At 35.2% G+C, this 15,053-nt stretch overlaps 1 protein-coding gene across 4 annotated transcripts in view; it reads right to left on the bottom strand.

Annotated features, from left to right (window-relative positions):
- Positions 1 to 15,053, bottom strand: part of PLEKHH2 (pleckstrin homology, MyTH4 and FERM domain containing H2) — a 101,771-nt gene that overhangs the window by 81,611 nt on the left and 5,107 nt on the right. For 3 of the 4 annotated variants that reach the window (XM_037162070.2, XM_037162071.2, XM_053667067.1), the window contains exons 2-3: positions 13,841 to 13,970; positions 2,352 to 2,414 (exon numbers count right to left, since the gene is read on the bottom strand). In XM_037162070.2, the coding sequence (XP_037017965.2) occupies positions 2,352 to 2,414; positions 13,841 to 13,963 (186 nt within the window). In that variant the 5' untranslated portion in view covers positions 13,964 to 13,970. Of the gene's footprint in view, positions 1 to 2,351; positions 2,415 to 2,758; positions 2,818 to 13,840; positions 13,971 to 15,053 lie in introns of those variants that run through there. The other variant, XM_053667066.1, reaches the window with a different exon arrangement.

Raw genomic sequence — 15,053 nt, 5'->3', positions numbered from 1 at the left:
TCAGGTCTCAATCAAACACAGACAAGTGCATAAACCCAGAAGGACAGAAGGAAAATGCAAACTTCTTCAGGGGAAATTATTTACTGCTCTTTGCTGAGCACAGAACGGTATGGTAGATTTGAGTACACACGTACTCAGGTACTTGAGAATGAATCCTGTGTATCAGTGTCTTCCAAATGTGCCATTGGCTGCTTTTGTCTCACAGGAATACTCGTGACCAGTACCGGCTTGATTTGCACACAGTGCTTTCAAAAGTTGTGAACAACAAATACGTACTATAGCATTAAGTAGAAAGAGTGCTAAGATTTCTCTAGAAAAATGGGTGGTGTTTTTCATAGCCAACTTATTTAATGGTTATGTAGGCGATGCCATTCATGAGTAAACAAGAAGAAGAATGCTCAAAGCTAAAAAGTGTAGTGCTGAGCAGGTTTCAGCTGATTACTTGCTTATAGTGGTGAAACATTCCTTGTTGGTTAATATAAAATACAGTTTAAGTCTTAGGATATGGCTCAATGACAAGCTGAATTTAAGCAACATAAACAGCAGATAGGCCACCGTCCCAAGGAAACTGTTAAAGAGAGCAAAGGATTCAGTTACTCTACCTTAATAATATTTATTAATCTTGTGAAGGCCAAAAAAAGTTGCTATGATTGGTGCATGAGAATGCATCTGCTTTCTGTTTATATTTCCTATTACCTTGCAGATTCATTATGAAGTATTTAAGAAAAAATTCCTTTGGAAGCAGAAAAAATAGGTACTGAAGAAATTTAAAGTGTTGTGACAAAAAGAAATTATCTACAGGTTGTAATAAATTATATAGAAACCAGGAGATTTGCCATCTCACTCTTTTGGGGGCTGGGGGTTGATTTAATTAAGGCAGTGTGGCTAAAACAACCAATCATGGTATTTTAGTGATTAAAAATGTAACACAAAGAAGTAAACAACTTTGCGCCTGGTATCCTCAAAGGACAACTTTAAGCAAGAAAGTGACATTTTATAATTTTACTGTTAGTTATTGGCTTTGTAGCTAATAATTACATAGAAGTGGAGATATTACTATTTGATTCAATCAGCTGAAGAATATTAAAAAACCAAGTTCAGATCCTTCCCATTACTACTAGTACTTCTACCAATACCTACATTTGAGGTTTTAAAGAATTATTAGTAGTTTTTTAATGTGATGATAGTACTATAGTTAAGATTTTTAAGTCTTTATTTTTAGATTAGTTGCTGACATACTCATGTGTGAAGTGATATGATGTCTGGGGTGTGTTTCAGAACAACCTGGGGTGGGAGTGAGGGGGTGTAAACTACCCATGAGGCGACTAACTGTTGAGGTTCGTGTTGAGTGCTCATTACACTATAGTCTCTATTCTTGCAGTGGTTGAAATGTGACATAATAAAGTTTTAAGGTTTTCTTTTCAAGTATAATCCACTTAAGAACATTAAGGACTTGGTTAGTTTGGACTTTAGCAATTTGTCAGGCCATTAAAAGAACCTACTGTGTGAAATTAAATCTTTTAGGTGAAAACAAGATTTGATAGTACCGTAATCAAATCAAAGAAAGAGGACAAGAGCAAGGATAAAAAACTTGACGTAAACTTCTTGGAGGAAAAATAATTTTGAAATTCCTGACTGAATCAGACAGAGATCTTTTCATAAAATGTGAAGTTACGGGTTTAAGACCACTGGACAAAGCTTACGGGGGTCGTGTCGCCTCCACCACTCACTTTGCTGTTGGCAGGGCCCTGAAGGGCCTTGCGGCTGAGCAAATATTCGACTCACCTCCCAATACCTAGTAACATATGAAGTATAAAATTTGTATATATTTTTCCTAATGTAATTCTAAGCATAGTTCTATATGAGTAGTATACATGTATTTTCTTTGTAATAGTTATTTATAATTGTTGTGTAATACTTCATTGAATAGATATAGCTCATTTATTCTTCTAGAATATGGCATTCATATTACTTCCAGTTCTTATTACTATAAATAAACAGTAAGAACTGTTTGAAATTGAACATTTCAAACAGTATGAAATGGCCAATGCTATGAACACTACATATATACAACATTTTGTTATGGCTAGGATTACCCAAAAAAAACCCATATTTGATTTTCTCAAAAGTAAGATAAAACTTCCTAACAGAACTATGTTTATCCTTTTAAAAACCTGTTAAGTGGCAAAATAAAGCTAAGTTCTCCATTCTCTCTATGGATCCAGCTCATGAATAGTCAAAATAATAAGGTGTAGGGGATGGCAGAAGATTTTGAGAATTGTTTTGGGGAAAATCATGTTGATATAGCTAGAGGCAGAAAACCACATTTTTTAACTAAAATTATCTCATACCTGTTGAAAAGCTTTTTCTGCTTGACGTTCAGCATCAATAACTTGTCTCTCAAGCTGTTGCATCTGTAAAGTAAGAAAAACAAAAAAACATATAAAAACTCACATTTCCCTTTTGAAAGAGATTTAGAAATCCCACAGTATCACCCATTTCTTTGAGTATTTAAAAGGGTTCAGTGGATATGAATTACATACCATTTATCACATTAAAGGCTCTTTCAGTGCATATTTAAAAACCGATCAAAGAAAATACCAAAGATTTGATACTTTTAATACAATGTTGTATATATCACATGAGTATTCACCAGTACACTTTTCTTCACTGGATTATAAATTGCAAATTATTGGTCAACACGTAGTAAAAACAGTAAATTCATTTTAAGAGAACAGTAGAACCTCAAATGTCATACTTCTTCGGTCGATCAGAAAGTCACAATGATCAGAAAGTGCCGCACTCTCATCAGCTGTATTTATACTGTCTCATCACTGGAGAAAGCACAAAGGAGCATTATTGGGTTGTTCTGAGACTGGGACCAAACACTGGAACAAAGAAAAGCCCTACAGTACTAAGAGTGATTAGTTTGTTTAATATTTTTAAAAAAATAACATGGATATTACAATTGTGTCTTTGAAAAGTACTGCAACAGCTCCAACTGGTTCTTCCTTACACATCACACTATACTTGATGTCACTGAAAATTTAAAGTAGCACTATTTTCTAGGGATGCATCACAAACTTACCTGGCAAAAATGTCTGGCAACTTTCATTACATAACTATGGAAAGAGGAATTGTCTTCAGTACAGAGTCTATGAAAAGACTTAGCTTTCTGAGAAATCTAAAAAGTGTGCAGGTCTAAGTGATTTGGAAGTTATCTGAAGTCATGCAGGTGGCAGTCTGCCTGAAATACTCAGGAGTTCTTGCAGAAATGCGGAGGATTCCGAAGAAAGAGCCATATTTAACACACAACCAATTGCTAGTTTAAGAAACAGTATCAAATACTGCTCAGCAAGTACTAGAAGGCTGCCGTTCAGTTATGACTAGTACTTTTGATGGAATGACTCCAAAAAGATGATAGTAATAATGTACGGCATGTACAGATAAGGCCATTTGAACATTATTTTAACACCACACTGGTTTTCTTGCATCCAAATGGTCCAGAAAATGAGGGCTAGGGAGTACACAGAACAGTGCTCTCCAAGAGCACTTGCAGTGTGGCTAGTCCAAAATGAGATATGGTGTAAGTGTAAAATACACATCAATAATACATATGTTATTTGAAAACCTAATATAAAATATAAAATATCTCAGTAATTTTTTATTTTGACTCATACTGAAATGATAATAACATTTTGGATTTGTTGCATTAAATAGAACATAATATAAGATTACTTTAATATGTTTCTTTGTATTATTTTGTTTATTAAAAACATACACAGATGGATGAAATAATGTGTTTGGGGTTTGCCTCAATATAACATAGGAAGGGAGAGTGGATCAGGGTACAGATGAGATAGGATTTGTCCTGAGTTAATAATCATTAAACCTGGGTACATGAGGTCCATTATAATATTCTGCTATTTGTGTACATTTGAAAATTTCTCTAATAAAAAACTTTAAATATATATAAAACAGGTAAAAAACATTAACAGATACATAAATTATATGTAGTATGATAAATAATGTATGTATATATGTGTTAATTAAGAGGCCATTAGTGACCTTTGTGAGGTCAGCTGGAGAGTGGAGAAGCAAGGATATATGCTGGAATGCCAGGCTATGTGCATTATAGTAACTAGTTGGGGATTGAGAGCCACCAAAGTTGGGCACCATCAATTCCTCCCTGCTCCCCCCACTGCTGTGCACACGCCACTTCTCCCACCCACAGGTGAGGCCCATGGCCCTTTGTGACTTGCCTTGACCCACAGAATGCAGTGGAAGTGATGCAGTGTCATTCTGAGTCTTGCCTTTAAAACTTATTTATATTTATAATATATTTGATTTTTTCTTTTAATGAAAACACATCTATATGATGAATTAAAAATCTGCTACTGTGGCAAAGCCATGGCAGACTGAGTTTAGGGAAAAATTATTCTCCAAAGTCAAAGAACTCCTTCAGTTGTGTTAATCATCCCACCTAAAATGTAAGTTTGTCAAACCCTATCCTAACCCATCTCACACACCCTCAGGCTTTCAAATTAGGTCATTTTATGGTAATGTTGGAAAAACCACTAGTTCTCTCTATAGGACAAGATGGGACAATTGAAATCTTTCTGGTTGCCTGACATTTTTCTGGTTGCGTAGAATGGATTTATACAACATTTAGCACCTTCTACTATCCATCAAAGCTGAGTGATTACCTAAATTTCAAGAGCTTGATTTAAGGTTTAAATTAAAGGTGCTATTCATTGTTCTAGAAAGTGTCCAGTCCCTGCTTTTGACACTCAACTCTCCACTGCTGTTGGCTTCCCACCCTTTCCCTCAGCAAACCCCTACTGCATTGCTGCCCTATGCAGACAGGTTTGTTTTGTAATTATCACCACCTCCCAAAGGTTTCTTTGCCACATCCAGTTTCTATTATTACAAGATAAAGAATTTATGCTTGCCTGTCTTTTAAAAAAAAGTTAGGGATGACCACTTAGAAAGCTAGAAAGCTAGAAATTGTCTAGCTTTTAAAGCATCAAAGGGGTGGAGGGTTGCATGGGAGTGGGTAAATAAATAAAGCTCTACCAACATGATACAGAAAAACAGAATACACTTATTATGATTTCAGACACAAAGAGATGATCTCATTTGTTAAATAAATAAATAAATCTAGCTAAATATTATTTAAAAGAGCGTACTTGAAAAATGTCATTAAAAGGTTGAAAGTAAAAGGCTAGAAAAATATGCCAACTAAAGGGTAACTAAAAGCAATATCAAAGTCAGACAAAAAAGATCTTAACACCAAAGTTTTACTAACAATAGTGTCAATAATTATAAACGAGGCAATTCAAGAAGATATAACAATCCTGACCCTGAATACACCTAACTTCAAAGTATGTAACCCAGAAGGTTTGATTCGTTTTTGATAGACTTTGAAAACTCAAAATAAATTGTTATTTTGTTTAAATAGTGATTTCCATGGTAATATCCTATTAAGATTTCCCCTCAAAAGACTGAATAAATCCATCTACTTCACAATTTGATTTACTTTTTCTGTGTGTTTTGTTTATCAAAGCCATAAATCACACATAAAGTATCAATTAGTTCCATAAGATTTACTAAGAAAAATAATTGCACTCTTTTAGCCAATTTTCTTAATATTTACTTTCATGTACTTTCTATGTTCCTTTTTATTATTTTATTACTATAAGTAAGTAAACTTAAGTAAACTTTCATGTAAGCAACAGAAAATGCTTTTTTTCTGCTGACTTGTTTAGTTTCGTTATCTCTAGCTTCCTTTACGGAGGATGAGGATTCAGGTCTTCCTTGTTTCAACTAATTCCCTGCATTGGAGGGCACCAATGCAGGTACACTCCCATCCTCCCGATGTGCTTGTGTCTTCCCTTCGGTTTAATATTCCCTTCGGATTAATGTTCTTGTGACTGGGTAAGACACTGATGTAGCAAACTATGGTGACTTTTTCCTTTGCTAGTTAACTTTTCTTCCTAAAGTTAAAGGTCTTGTTTTTTATTTACTTAGCTTTCTATGAACTTATCAATACATCATCTCCGAATCCCCACCACTGTCTAAATCACCTCTGAGAATGTTCATTCACATCTGATTTCCTACCAGTTCCATCTTCTTCCATCTCCCACAGCCTCTGACCTGCACCAGCATGACTGGCTCCCCTCTGTGCCCGGCACAGCTGTCTTCATGGGGAGGCCCTTCACCTTTTTCCTACATTAGACCTCCTGTTTCTTATATCCTGTGCCTTCCCCTTTCTTGGCTTACTTCCTGTTTTTTAATGGAGCACATCCTCGCCAAGAGTCCTCAGAAAGATTACCCAGGATCTTGCAAGTCTTAAAATTCATCCTAACTCCTAATTCTTTATATGAGCCTGTTTATTTTCTTCTGACAGCTTGAAGAATCTTTTCTTTGGTTTATATATTCTGAATTTTATGACAAGACCCTTGAGGGGAAACTATTTTTATGCTATACTAGGTAGTTGGTAGCCCCTTTCAATCTGGAATATTTTTGTACTGTTTCATCAATTTCCTCCCCTCCGGGTCTCCTATTATTCATATGTTGGACATACTGGACTACTCCTCTAAATTTCTCTACTTTCCTCTCTTGTCTTCCATCTTTTTAACATTTTTCTCTGCTTCCCAGGAAATGACCTTAAGTTTATATTCCAAACTTTCTATTAAATTTGCTATTTCTTCTAGCCTTTAACAATTTTTTTCAAGAGTTTTTATTTAGTCTCTGAATATTATTTGTTTCATGGATGCAATATCTTTTTTCTCTTGGAATACAAAAATGGAATTTTACTTGTTTTGTTTCTTTTTTCCCTGTACAGGCAATATTTTTTTTCTGAATGAATTTTCAATCATTCACGTAAGAGATTTTCTTTACAGGGCTGGTGATTCATGAGATGACTACTTGTGTTCAAGGGTAAGACACTAAACCGCTTTGGCACATATAAGGGGCTTGTTGACCATGAACTCTGTGTAACATTAGGTAATCTGGCTAGACTTTGGTTGGGAAACCACTGACGTGAGCATTATTACCTCCCTTCTCCTGGGCCAAAAAGATTCCCCAAAAGACTTTCAATCTTTTCCTGTGGGATAAATGGCTACCAGCATTTTAGGAGCCACAAGGGAGAAGAAGGTTGGGGAGAGGCATAAACTCACCACTAAATAATCATCTATTCATTTAATCCCCTTGTTTTTGGTAGAGTAAAAGAAGCCACACCCTAGAATAAGGACTACAGGGTTTCTAGTTTCTCCTCCTGGGAACTAACTGTCCTGCAGAACCCTGTGAAGACCAAGAGGGAGGAGGGAGGTGTGGACCCCACAATAACAGGTGTCAATGGAAAATATAAGTCAACTAATTCCCTGAAACCTTCCGCTCATCCTCATGTGCTGAATGTCCAGCAGCTCAGCATCTTTCTGTTAAAAGACTGAAACATTCTTCTCTTGTGAAACTGTGTGAACTGTTTGGAGGGCATTAGTCCAACAACTGTGGCACTTATGGGTTCATAGTGTGGGAAGTGGTCTCCTACCCACTCACCCTGAATCCGAGATTAACAGCTGACCAGCCCTGAGCATTTATATACAATTACCAGTCAACTTTTCAGATGTCCCATTCTTAAATGTAAATGGGCTACCAAAGATCATCAGACGCTTGAGAAAAACTTCCAATTTGAAGAAAATAACAAAAATAAGAACAGGAAAGTACTCAGAGGGAAAAAAGCTAAATCGGGAAATAGAAGAGAACTTTTAAAAAATTCAAATTAGTGTTTAGGAACCAGGAACTTTCAACTACATGATTTTACAGCCACACCGTAGACAGAATTTGTTATTCTCAAAGGTTAGGAAATCGATGTTCAGCATGAGTATGCCTCATGCTCCCACCTGGTGGCATAGCTGGGACTCTGAGTGATCATGTTCTGCTTCCATAATGTTCTTTCTGTTGACTCACAGTGGCTTTGGTGTTTATAAACTCCACACTCAATGTATACTTACACGAAACCATATGAAAATCAGTCCTAAATATAGTAAACCACAAAATTCTTAGATGTAAAGCATTTGTCTTTATTTCTGTCCTTTGGATGCTATTCTTTCAGCCTAGGAATGTTTTACTGGTAACTTAAAATCATATTAACATTCATAATAGGAGCTGTCTGTTCTCTAGGAATGTATTACAGAAGGAAACACAGGGATAGAGGTATAACCATGAGACCAAATTTGAGATACTAACAGAATTCTACCACTGAAAAAGAAATAAGCTAAGCAATTTCTCCCCAGATTTTGGGTGTATTTATTTAGTCACACAACAATGATTAAGACAGGAGTAACGAATACCACATAAAAAAATTCAGTAAATGTAATATAAACTTTGATAAGAGAAATTCATTACATTTTAGCAGTCTATATTCTTGATCGTAAATACTGAACGTGTCACATTACATAAATGGAAATATACATTTAAGTATCTCCAGTGAAATTTAGAATACTTCTAAAATCAGTTTAAACATAAAAATAGTATGAAAGGCAATACTTCAATTTTGAGTGATTGTTTTTATAATCAATCAAGCTGGAAAATAACTTCGCAAAACAGTTAAAGCAATGCAGGAAATACTGATGTAAGTTTTTCTTTTCACAATGCAAACCATCATGTAAAGCTTGGACTGATTCCACAACTAATCCATACTAAGTCACTAAAAGAAACTTGAATAATCTGCTGCCCATATCAGGCACTGGACAAAAATAAGTATTTCATGAACTGGCCACTTAATACAATAACGAAATGAAGTAGCAAAATCTAAACTTACTGTTTTGATTACTGCAGAAGTGTTCTCTGGAGCCAAAGTGAACACAGCAGCAAATGTCGCAAGAAAATCCACCACTGATCTTGAATCATAATACCGCCATGCTTAATGCTTAGTGTTCCGAGTGCTGTAGCCTGGCTACACTACACGGAATATGCAGAACTTTTATACACACTACAGCAGGCAGCAATTCTCCAAGTCAGTTCCTGACTTTTTCCCATAGGACCCATGAAAGAAAAGACTCTTCTGTAATAATAAACATCTTCAGTCAGGAGCCCCCCAAATGACATTTAAATTAGCCAGTAAAGTCTTATTGTTAGAATACATATAATTTCCGTTAGGCACTGTGAAATATTAGGTGAGGCAATAGAGAGACAGAAGGAATGTGGAATTTAAATAGGGTAATGGTGGTTACATGAAAAGCAAATATTGTGCTGTCCAAGGACTCCTCCTGTCTAGGGGAGAATTCCAGACCACCTCCGGGGAATTACATTCACAAAAGGAAGGTCAAGCGGCCAGAAGCCCCAGACAGCAATGCTGCCTCAGGTAAAGGCAGCATTAGGTGATTTGGGCCTACAGAAAAACTGCATAGTTTTCACCCTTTTCCTGTCACAGAATATCTAACCCATAGGGAATTACATTCCCTTCAACTTAAAATGAAACTTTTCCTTCCCTGACTCAGAAAACTAGTAATATTGTAAAGTAGGAAAACTACTTAAATCTCAGCTTCCCTGAAGAGTTTATATTTGGCATACTAGAGATATTTCCAACACCATTCCTTAAATTCCTCTAAGACCTCTCCCACTTACAGCAGCATTTGCTCAAGACTTCAATAAGGCCTTTTTTCTTCAAAAACGTCAATAGTCCAAGTTACTTGGAAATTGTGATGAAAAAAATGTGAGATAGTTTTTTTTTAATTCCATGTATTCTCCTACTCCATCTCGAAAGAACACAAGGTATATATAATTGAAATCTGCCTTTCATTATAAAAGTACTCTGAGATCCTCTCACACATCTCTCCTAAAAAAATTCAGAAAGATATTTTGTATTAATCAGTAATTATATTTGTTTATGTCATCTCCTTGCACACTTAACCAGTACATTCACTTAGAAAGATACAGGAAAATAACAATGAGTTATTTCTATGTGCTGCGCACACCATTAACTGTATCACAAAAAAGTATGAAAGATCTAAGGTTCAATATTTTTATTGATCTTATTGTAATTTATTTTTAGAGAGAGGGGAAAGGAAGGAGAAAGAGAGGGGGAGAAACATCAATGTGTGGTTGCCTCCAGCGTGCCTCCCACTGGGGATCTGGCCTGCAACCCAGGCATGTGCCCTGACTGGGAATCAAACCAGCAACCCTTTGGTTTGCAGCCCATGATCAATCCACTGAACCACACCAGTTAGGCAAGATATAAGGTTTAATTAATGTCAGCTCTGCAATTTTTAGCTGTGTGATATCAGGCACACTATTCAAATACTCTCAGTCTTAATGTCACTATACTTACATTGGGAATAATAATAGTTACTCATAAGGTTACTCTGGGGTTTAAACTAGGTAACAGTTGTACTAATTGCTTAGGAACCATAGTTAGTACCTAATGTTACTATAGCCAGTGCCAACAGAACAGAACCGAGAACCAAAACTACTGCAAAAAAGAAAAGCTGGCTAGAATTCCTGGCAAAGAGCTAAATAGTCAAATTATTATTCTTTCAAGAACCTTCAGCCTTGGGCCGACATCCTTTTGGAGGGAAGGTTTTAGAGAACTATTAGGGAAAAAGCTATGGGGCAGATTGGTCCTAACATAAACCCAATGGGTAGGAATGGGACCAGACTGGCCTGTGGAATGCAATAGTTGACTCACGTTGGCATGTAGAAGCAATGCAATAGGGTTTGCTTTGAAAAAATGCAATGTTATAAATTGTTATTACTACATACATATACACATCCTAACACACACATACCTGCCCCCAAGCAGAGATGGATTTCTGCGTTGCCTGGCTGAATAGCAGAAGACAGAATAGATGACTGGGTAAATATATCAGAGAAAACAAGGGATGTGGTAATAAAACTAGATGAGAAAGACCATGTAGGGTGATGGCTAAGCATTCAGGCTCTAAAAGCAGAATGCCTTGTTTTAAATCTTGGCACTTGCTTTTTGGCACAAACTCGGGCAAGCTAAATAACTGCTATGCGCCAAAGTTTCCTACTATGTAAATATGAATTATATTAGTACCTAACAGAGGGGGTTGTTGTAAGGATTAAAAAGTTAATTTACATGAAGCACTTATAAAATGGCCTGGCATGGAGTAAACATCAGTTTCCTAATCTGTAAAATGGAAACAATAAAAATACATTACTCCACAGGCTGTCAGATGGATTAAATAAATTTTATCTACATAAAGTGCTGAGCACATAATAAATCAATAAATACTTGACATTTTTATTAAAACATGAATGGATATCAAAAGTCATTTTCAATTCAGAGAAAAGTATTTCATAATGGAATATAACAGAAAATATTGTGAAAAATGTTATTCTCATTTTGGTGTTGAATCTATTTACTGGAAAATCATGAGTAACTTGGCACACCTATCCCCTTTCCAGTGTATGAAGCACATGTGAGTAATTCCATCTCTTAGATCTGGCAAAAGATTTAAGTCACAGACACAAAATACAAAAGGCCAAAAAGAAAAAAAAGAGGAAGAAAAAGAAACCACAACTAAAACAGAGATTTTGAAATACCATTCCTCTCAAAATTGTTTCACTAACAAAGAAAAAAATTGAATAACATAAATAAATCATTGAAAAGCTATTTATAATTTTACCTGTGGAGAAAAGGGGCTTGAAGTTTAAAAAAATGGGCACTCAAAAAATTTCGGTGCAGCAAGTCTTCTAAAGAACAAATGTTGCCATCAAATTCAGAATTTAAAGGTCAATTGGTTGGGAACCAAACAAGCATAACTAATATTTAGTCCATAAAGAAACCAGGAGAGTATAGCAGTCAAGGGAACCAGGAGAACTTTGAGCAGGCTGTGGTCAACAGTGTGCCCACTGCTTGAGGGCAAAGGCAACATCTGGGAGGCTATCCATGAGGTTTAGCAACAAGGATATAACTGGTAATCTTGACAAAATCATTATGTGGGGTACTTTGGATTGTGGAAAGTCCAGATAAATCACAGCACAACCTGGGAAATGATTTTTATAGAGAGAAGAGCAAAAACAAAGCATGTGTCACTAACTCTGAGTTAGGATAAGCTTTCCCAATTTGGAGAAACTCAAACTGGTATTTTTTTCAAGCTATAATTTAAATTCTAATAGTGATAAACAAAGCAAATTGATATCAGGGATTTTTTTTCTACAAAGGCTATTACTGGGTCACCCTCTGACTCAAACTGAATGAGGTAACTTTAATCTTTCCACTTAAAAGACATTAAAAGCACAAAAGTTTAAGATGATATATATTAAAGTTTAAACTGAATGATGTTATACTGGATTCTAGTGATATATAATTTTATCCTTAGAATGCCTCTGTACCTAGAGATTCTTAGCTAGCAATGAAAGGAAGATTTAAGGTGATCTTTTTTAGAAATATGATACCAAGGATTATGCAGACTAGAGTTTAGGAAACTACCTGTAAGTTCTTCTGACCAGTTTTGAATTACCATTAATATCATTTATCCATTCACCCAGACAGCACTGTCCAATAAAAATATACAATGTGAGTATATGTATAATTTTAAAGTTTCCAGTACTCAAAAAAGTAAAGAGAGATGAATAAAATTAATTTTAGTATCTTTATTTAACCCAATATCCAAATGAACATTATTACGTCAACATATAGCCAACATGAAAATTATTGCTTAGATATTTTACATTCATTTTTTTCATACTAAATCTTTGAAACCTGGTGTGTGTTTTACATTTGCAACACATCTTAATTTGAACTAGCCTTATTTCAAATGCTCAACAGCCACTTGCGGCTATGGCCACCATGTTGGACAGTGCAGACTGAGAACCCAAGTTCCCTGGAAATAGGAACACGGGTTGTCTTGTCCACAATTGTAACTGTAGCATTAAGAACAGTGTCTGTCACATAATCACCCCTCAATGAATGCTTGTTGAATGAATAAATGAACAAATAAATGCTAAATGAATTTATCTATTGACTTTATATATACACATGCCCCCCAAAATTCTTGAGAATGAGACCATACATACTATACATGTCTTGCCCATGGGATGCATGAAGTGTTTGTCAAATGAATTAATATATGAATAAATAGACTATGAAGGCTGAAGGATAAGATACACAGAGATCCTCCCAAGCATGAAGTAATGGGTGGTATGTTTTCACATCTTTGGAAATCAGACACAGTATATTAACATTATAACTTATGTGTATGTGTGTATAAATATGCTTGGGTTTAGATCTAAATGCATACATAGAAGCATTAAAAATAATAAAATAAAGTTTTAATGAAATTATTAGAATTATTAAGAAAAGCATATAATTATATTCAATTCTAGCTGAGATGATAGTTTAGTAATATATAGTTAGTCAATATAAATTCCTAAATAATGGCATAGTTTCAAATATATTAATAATATAAACATATTTTACTATCAATAGGGAATGTTCCTCTACAATAACTTTAAACATGACTTTCCTAAACATTTAAGTAGATCAAAATTCTGTCATACTTCTCTAGTAAAACCAAATAAATTATAGCTTTTCACTTTGGAATGAATGCACTGCACATTCATCAAATACACACAATGCTTACATATTCCACTAGTATTTGCAAAGAAATGTTTTTTGTCTTAATGTCCAATTTACTCTAAAACTGGCAAAAGACTATGCCAAGTAGAGCTTCAAAGCCTTGACAGAAAGTTAAATTATATTCATTACATTTTATATGTTTACCCACAAAATACTGAGATTGCTTATTATGAATGCAAGAGGTTCTAAATAGCTAGTGTTTAATAATAAAGGTTAGGAAGACAAGCTTACCTTCTCTGCTAGGAGCTCTCTTATCTTGCTTGCTTGAACTCTAAATTTCATAAGCTGGGACTCCAGAGCTACGCATCGTTCTTTCCAATCTACTGGTCCTTCTGTCTCACAAAGCTCTGCCATATTTCTTCTAGAAAAGAAAGCATTCAAATGGCTTAATACCAATTAGCATTCAGGAAATTCATTAGATCGCCCAACGTACACATTCTAGTCGTCATCTAAGGATATCCAGATACAAGTTTTGTAGTCAAGGATAAATTCCAGAACCTGTGCTAGCTCACCAAAAAGACTTATTTAGTGGGAGATGGTGAGCCAGGGTTGGAGGCCTCACTGTGAGGCCTAAACTTTCTATGAACCTAACCTTCCTACCTCACAGTGTGTCCAATCTAGAAAAATGGGGACATGATCATAATACACAGTTCTTCTTCATGGGTATGTTATGAGGAAGAAATTAAATGTTGCTGTTTTTAACAGCACTTTAAGCAGTGTAATAGCACTATAAGCAGAGTACTATCTCTAATGATTTTAGTTCTGCCTGACAGATAAAATTTTTAAATCCATCAGCTCATAATTCTACCACACCCTTAAATCTACAGAATTATAATACAGATCATATATATTTACAGAATTATTGTATATGTTATATACCAATTGTTAGCATGATAGAATAACCTAAAGAAGCTTTATACCACTACTACATTTAAGGTTTGGATATATAATTATCCCTTATCGCCATCCTAAATTTGTGCAAATCCAGGTTGTGTTTCAAGGCAAAAATCCAATATTTAACTGGCAAATAATTATAACCCTAGACAAGCTTACATAATTTTTATTTGGTGCAAGAAGAGAAAATGTATAAACATGAAATTTGGAATCACCTATAGTAAGTAAATAAATCTGGAATTGGTGTTTTCCATGTTAACATTCCATTTGGGGGAGATTAATCCCAGACAGGCCATTTAATAAAACATCTTGATATTAATGTATTTCTGAATTGGTCTTGCTATGAACTGATAGAATTTTCACTAGAAATAGGTCTCCTGGAGCAGCCAAGCCCCAGTCATGGAAAAGATGTCACAGCAAAACCCTCAGAACCCAAGGCTAGAACTCCGGTTGAAGGTGTACTATTCTGTTCTTTCATTTGACAAAAACATGGCTCTCTCACATACTAATAAAATTTATTTTCCCAGTATTTAGTATAATATAACCCCTA

The sequence above is a fragment of the Artibeus jamaicensis genome, unplaced genomic scaffold (genome assembly GCF_021234435.1).
Source record: "Artibeus jamaicensis isolate MK-2021 breed Jamaican fruit bat unplaced genomic scaffold, CSHL_Jam_final contig_465, whole genome shotgun sequence".
Classification (NCBI taxonomy): domain Eukaryota; kingdom Metazoa; phylum Chordata; class Mammalia; order Chiroptera; family Phyllostomidae; genus Artibeus; species Artibeus jamaicensis.
Note: the sequence above shows the minus strand (reverse complement) of the source record. Positions and strands in the feature narration are given on the sequence as shown.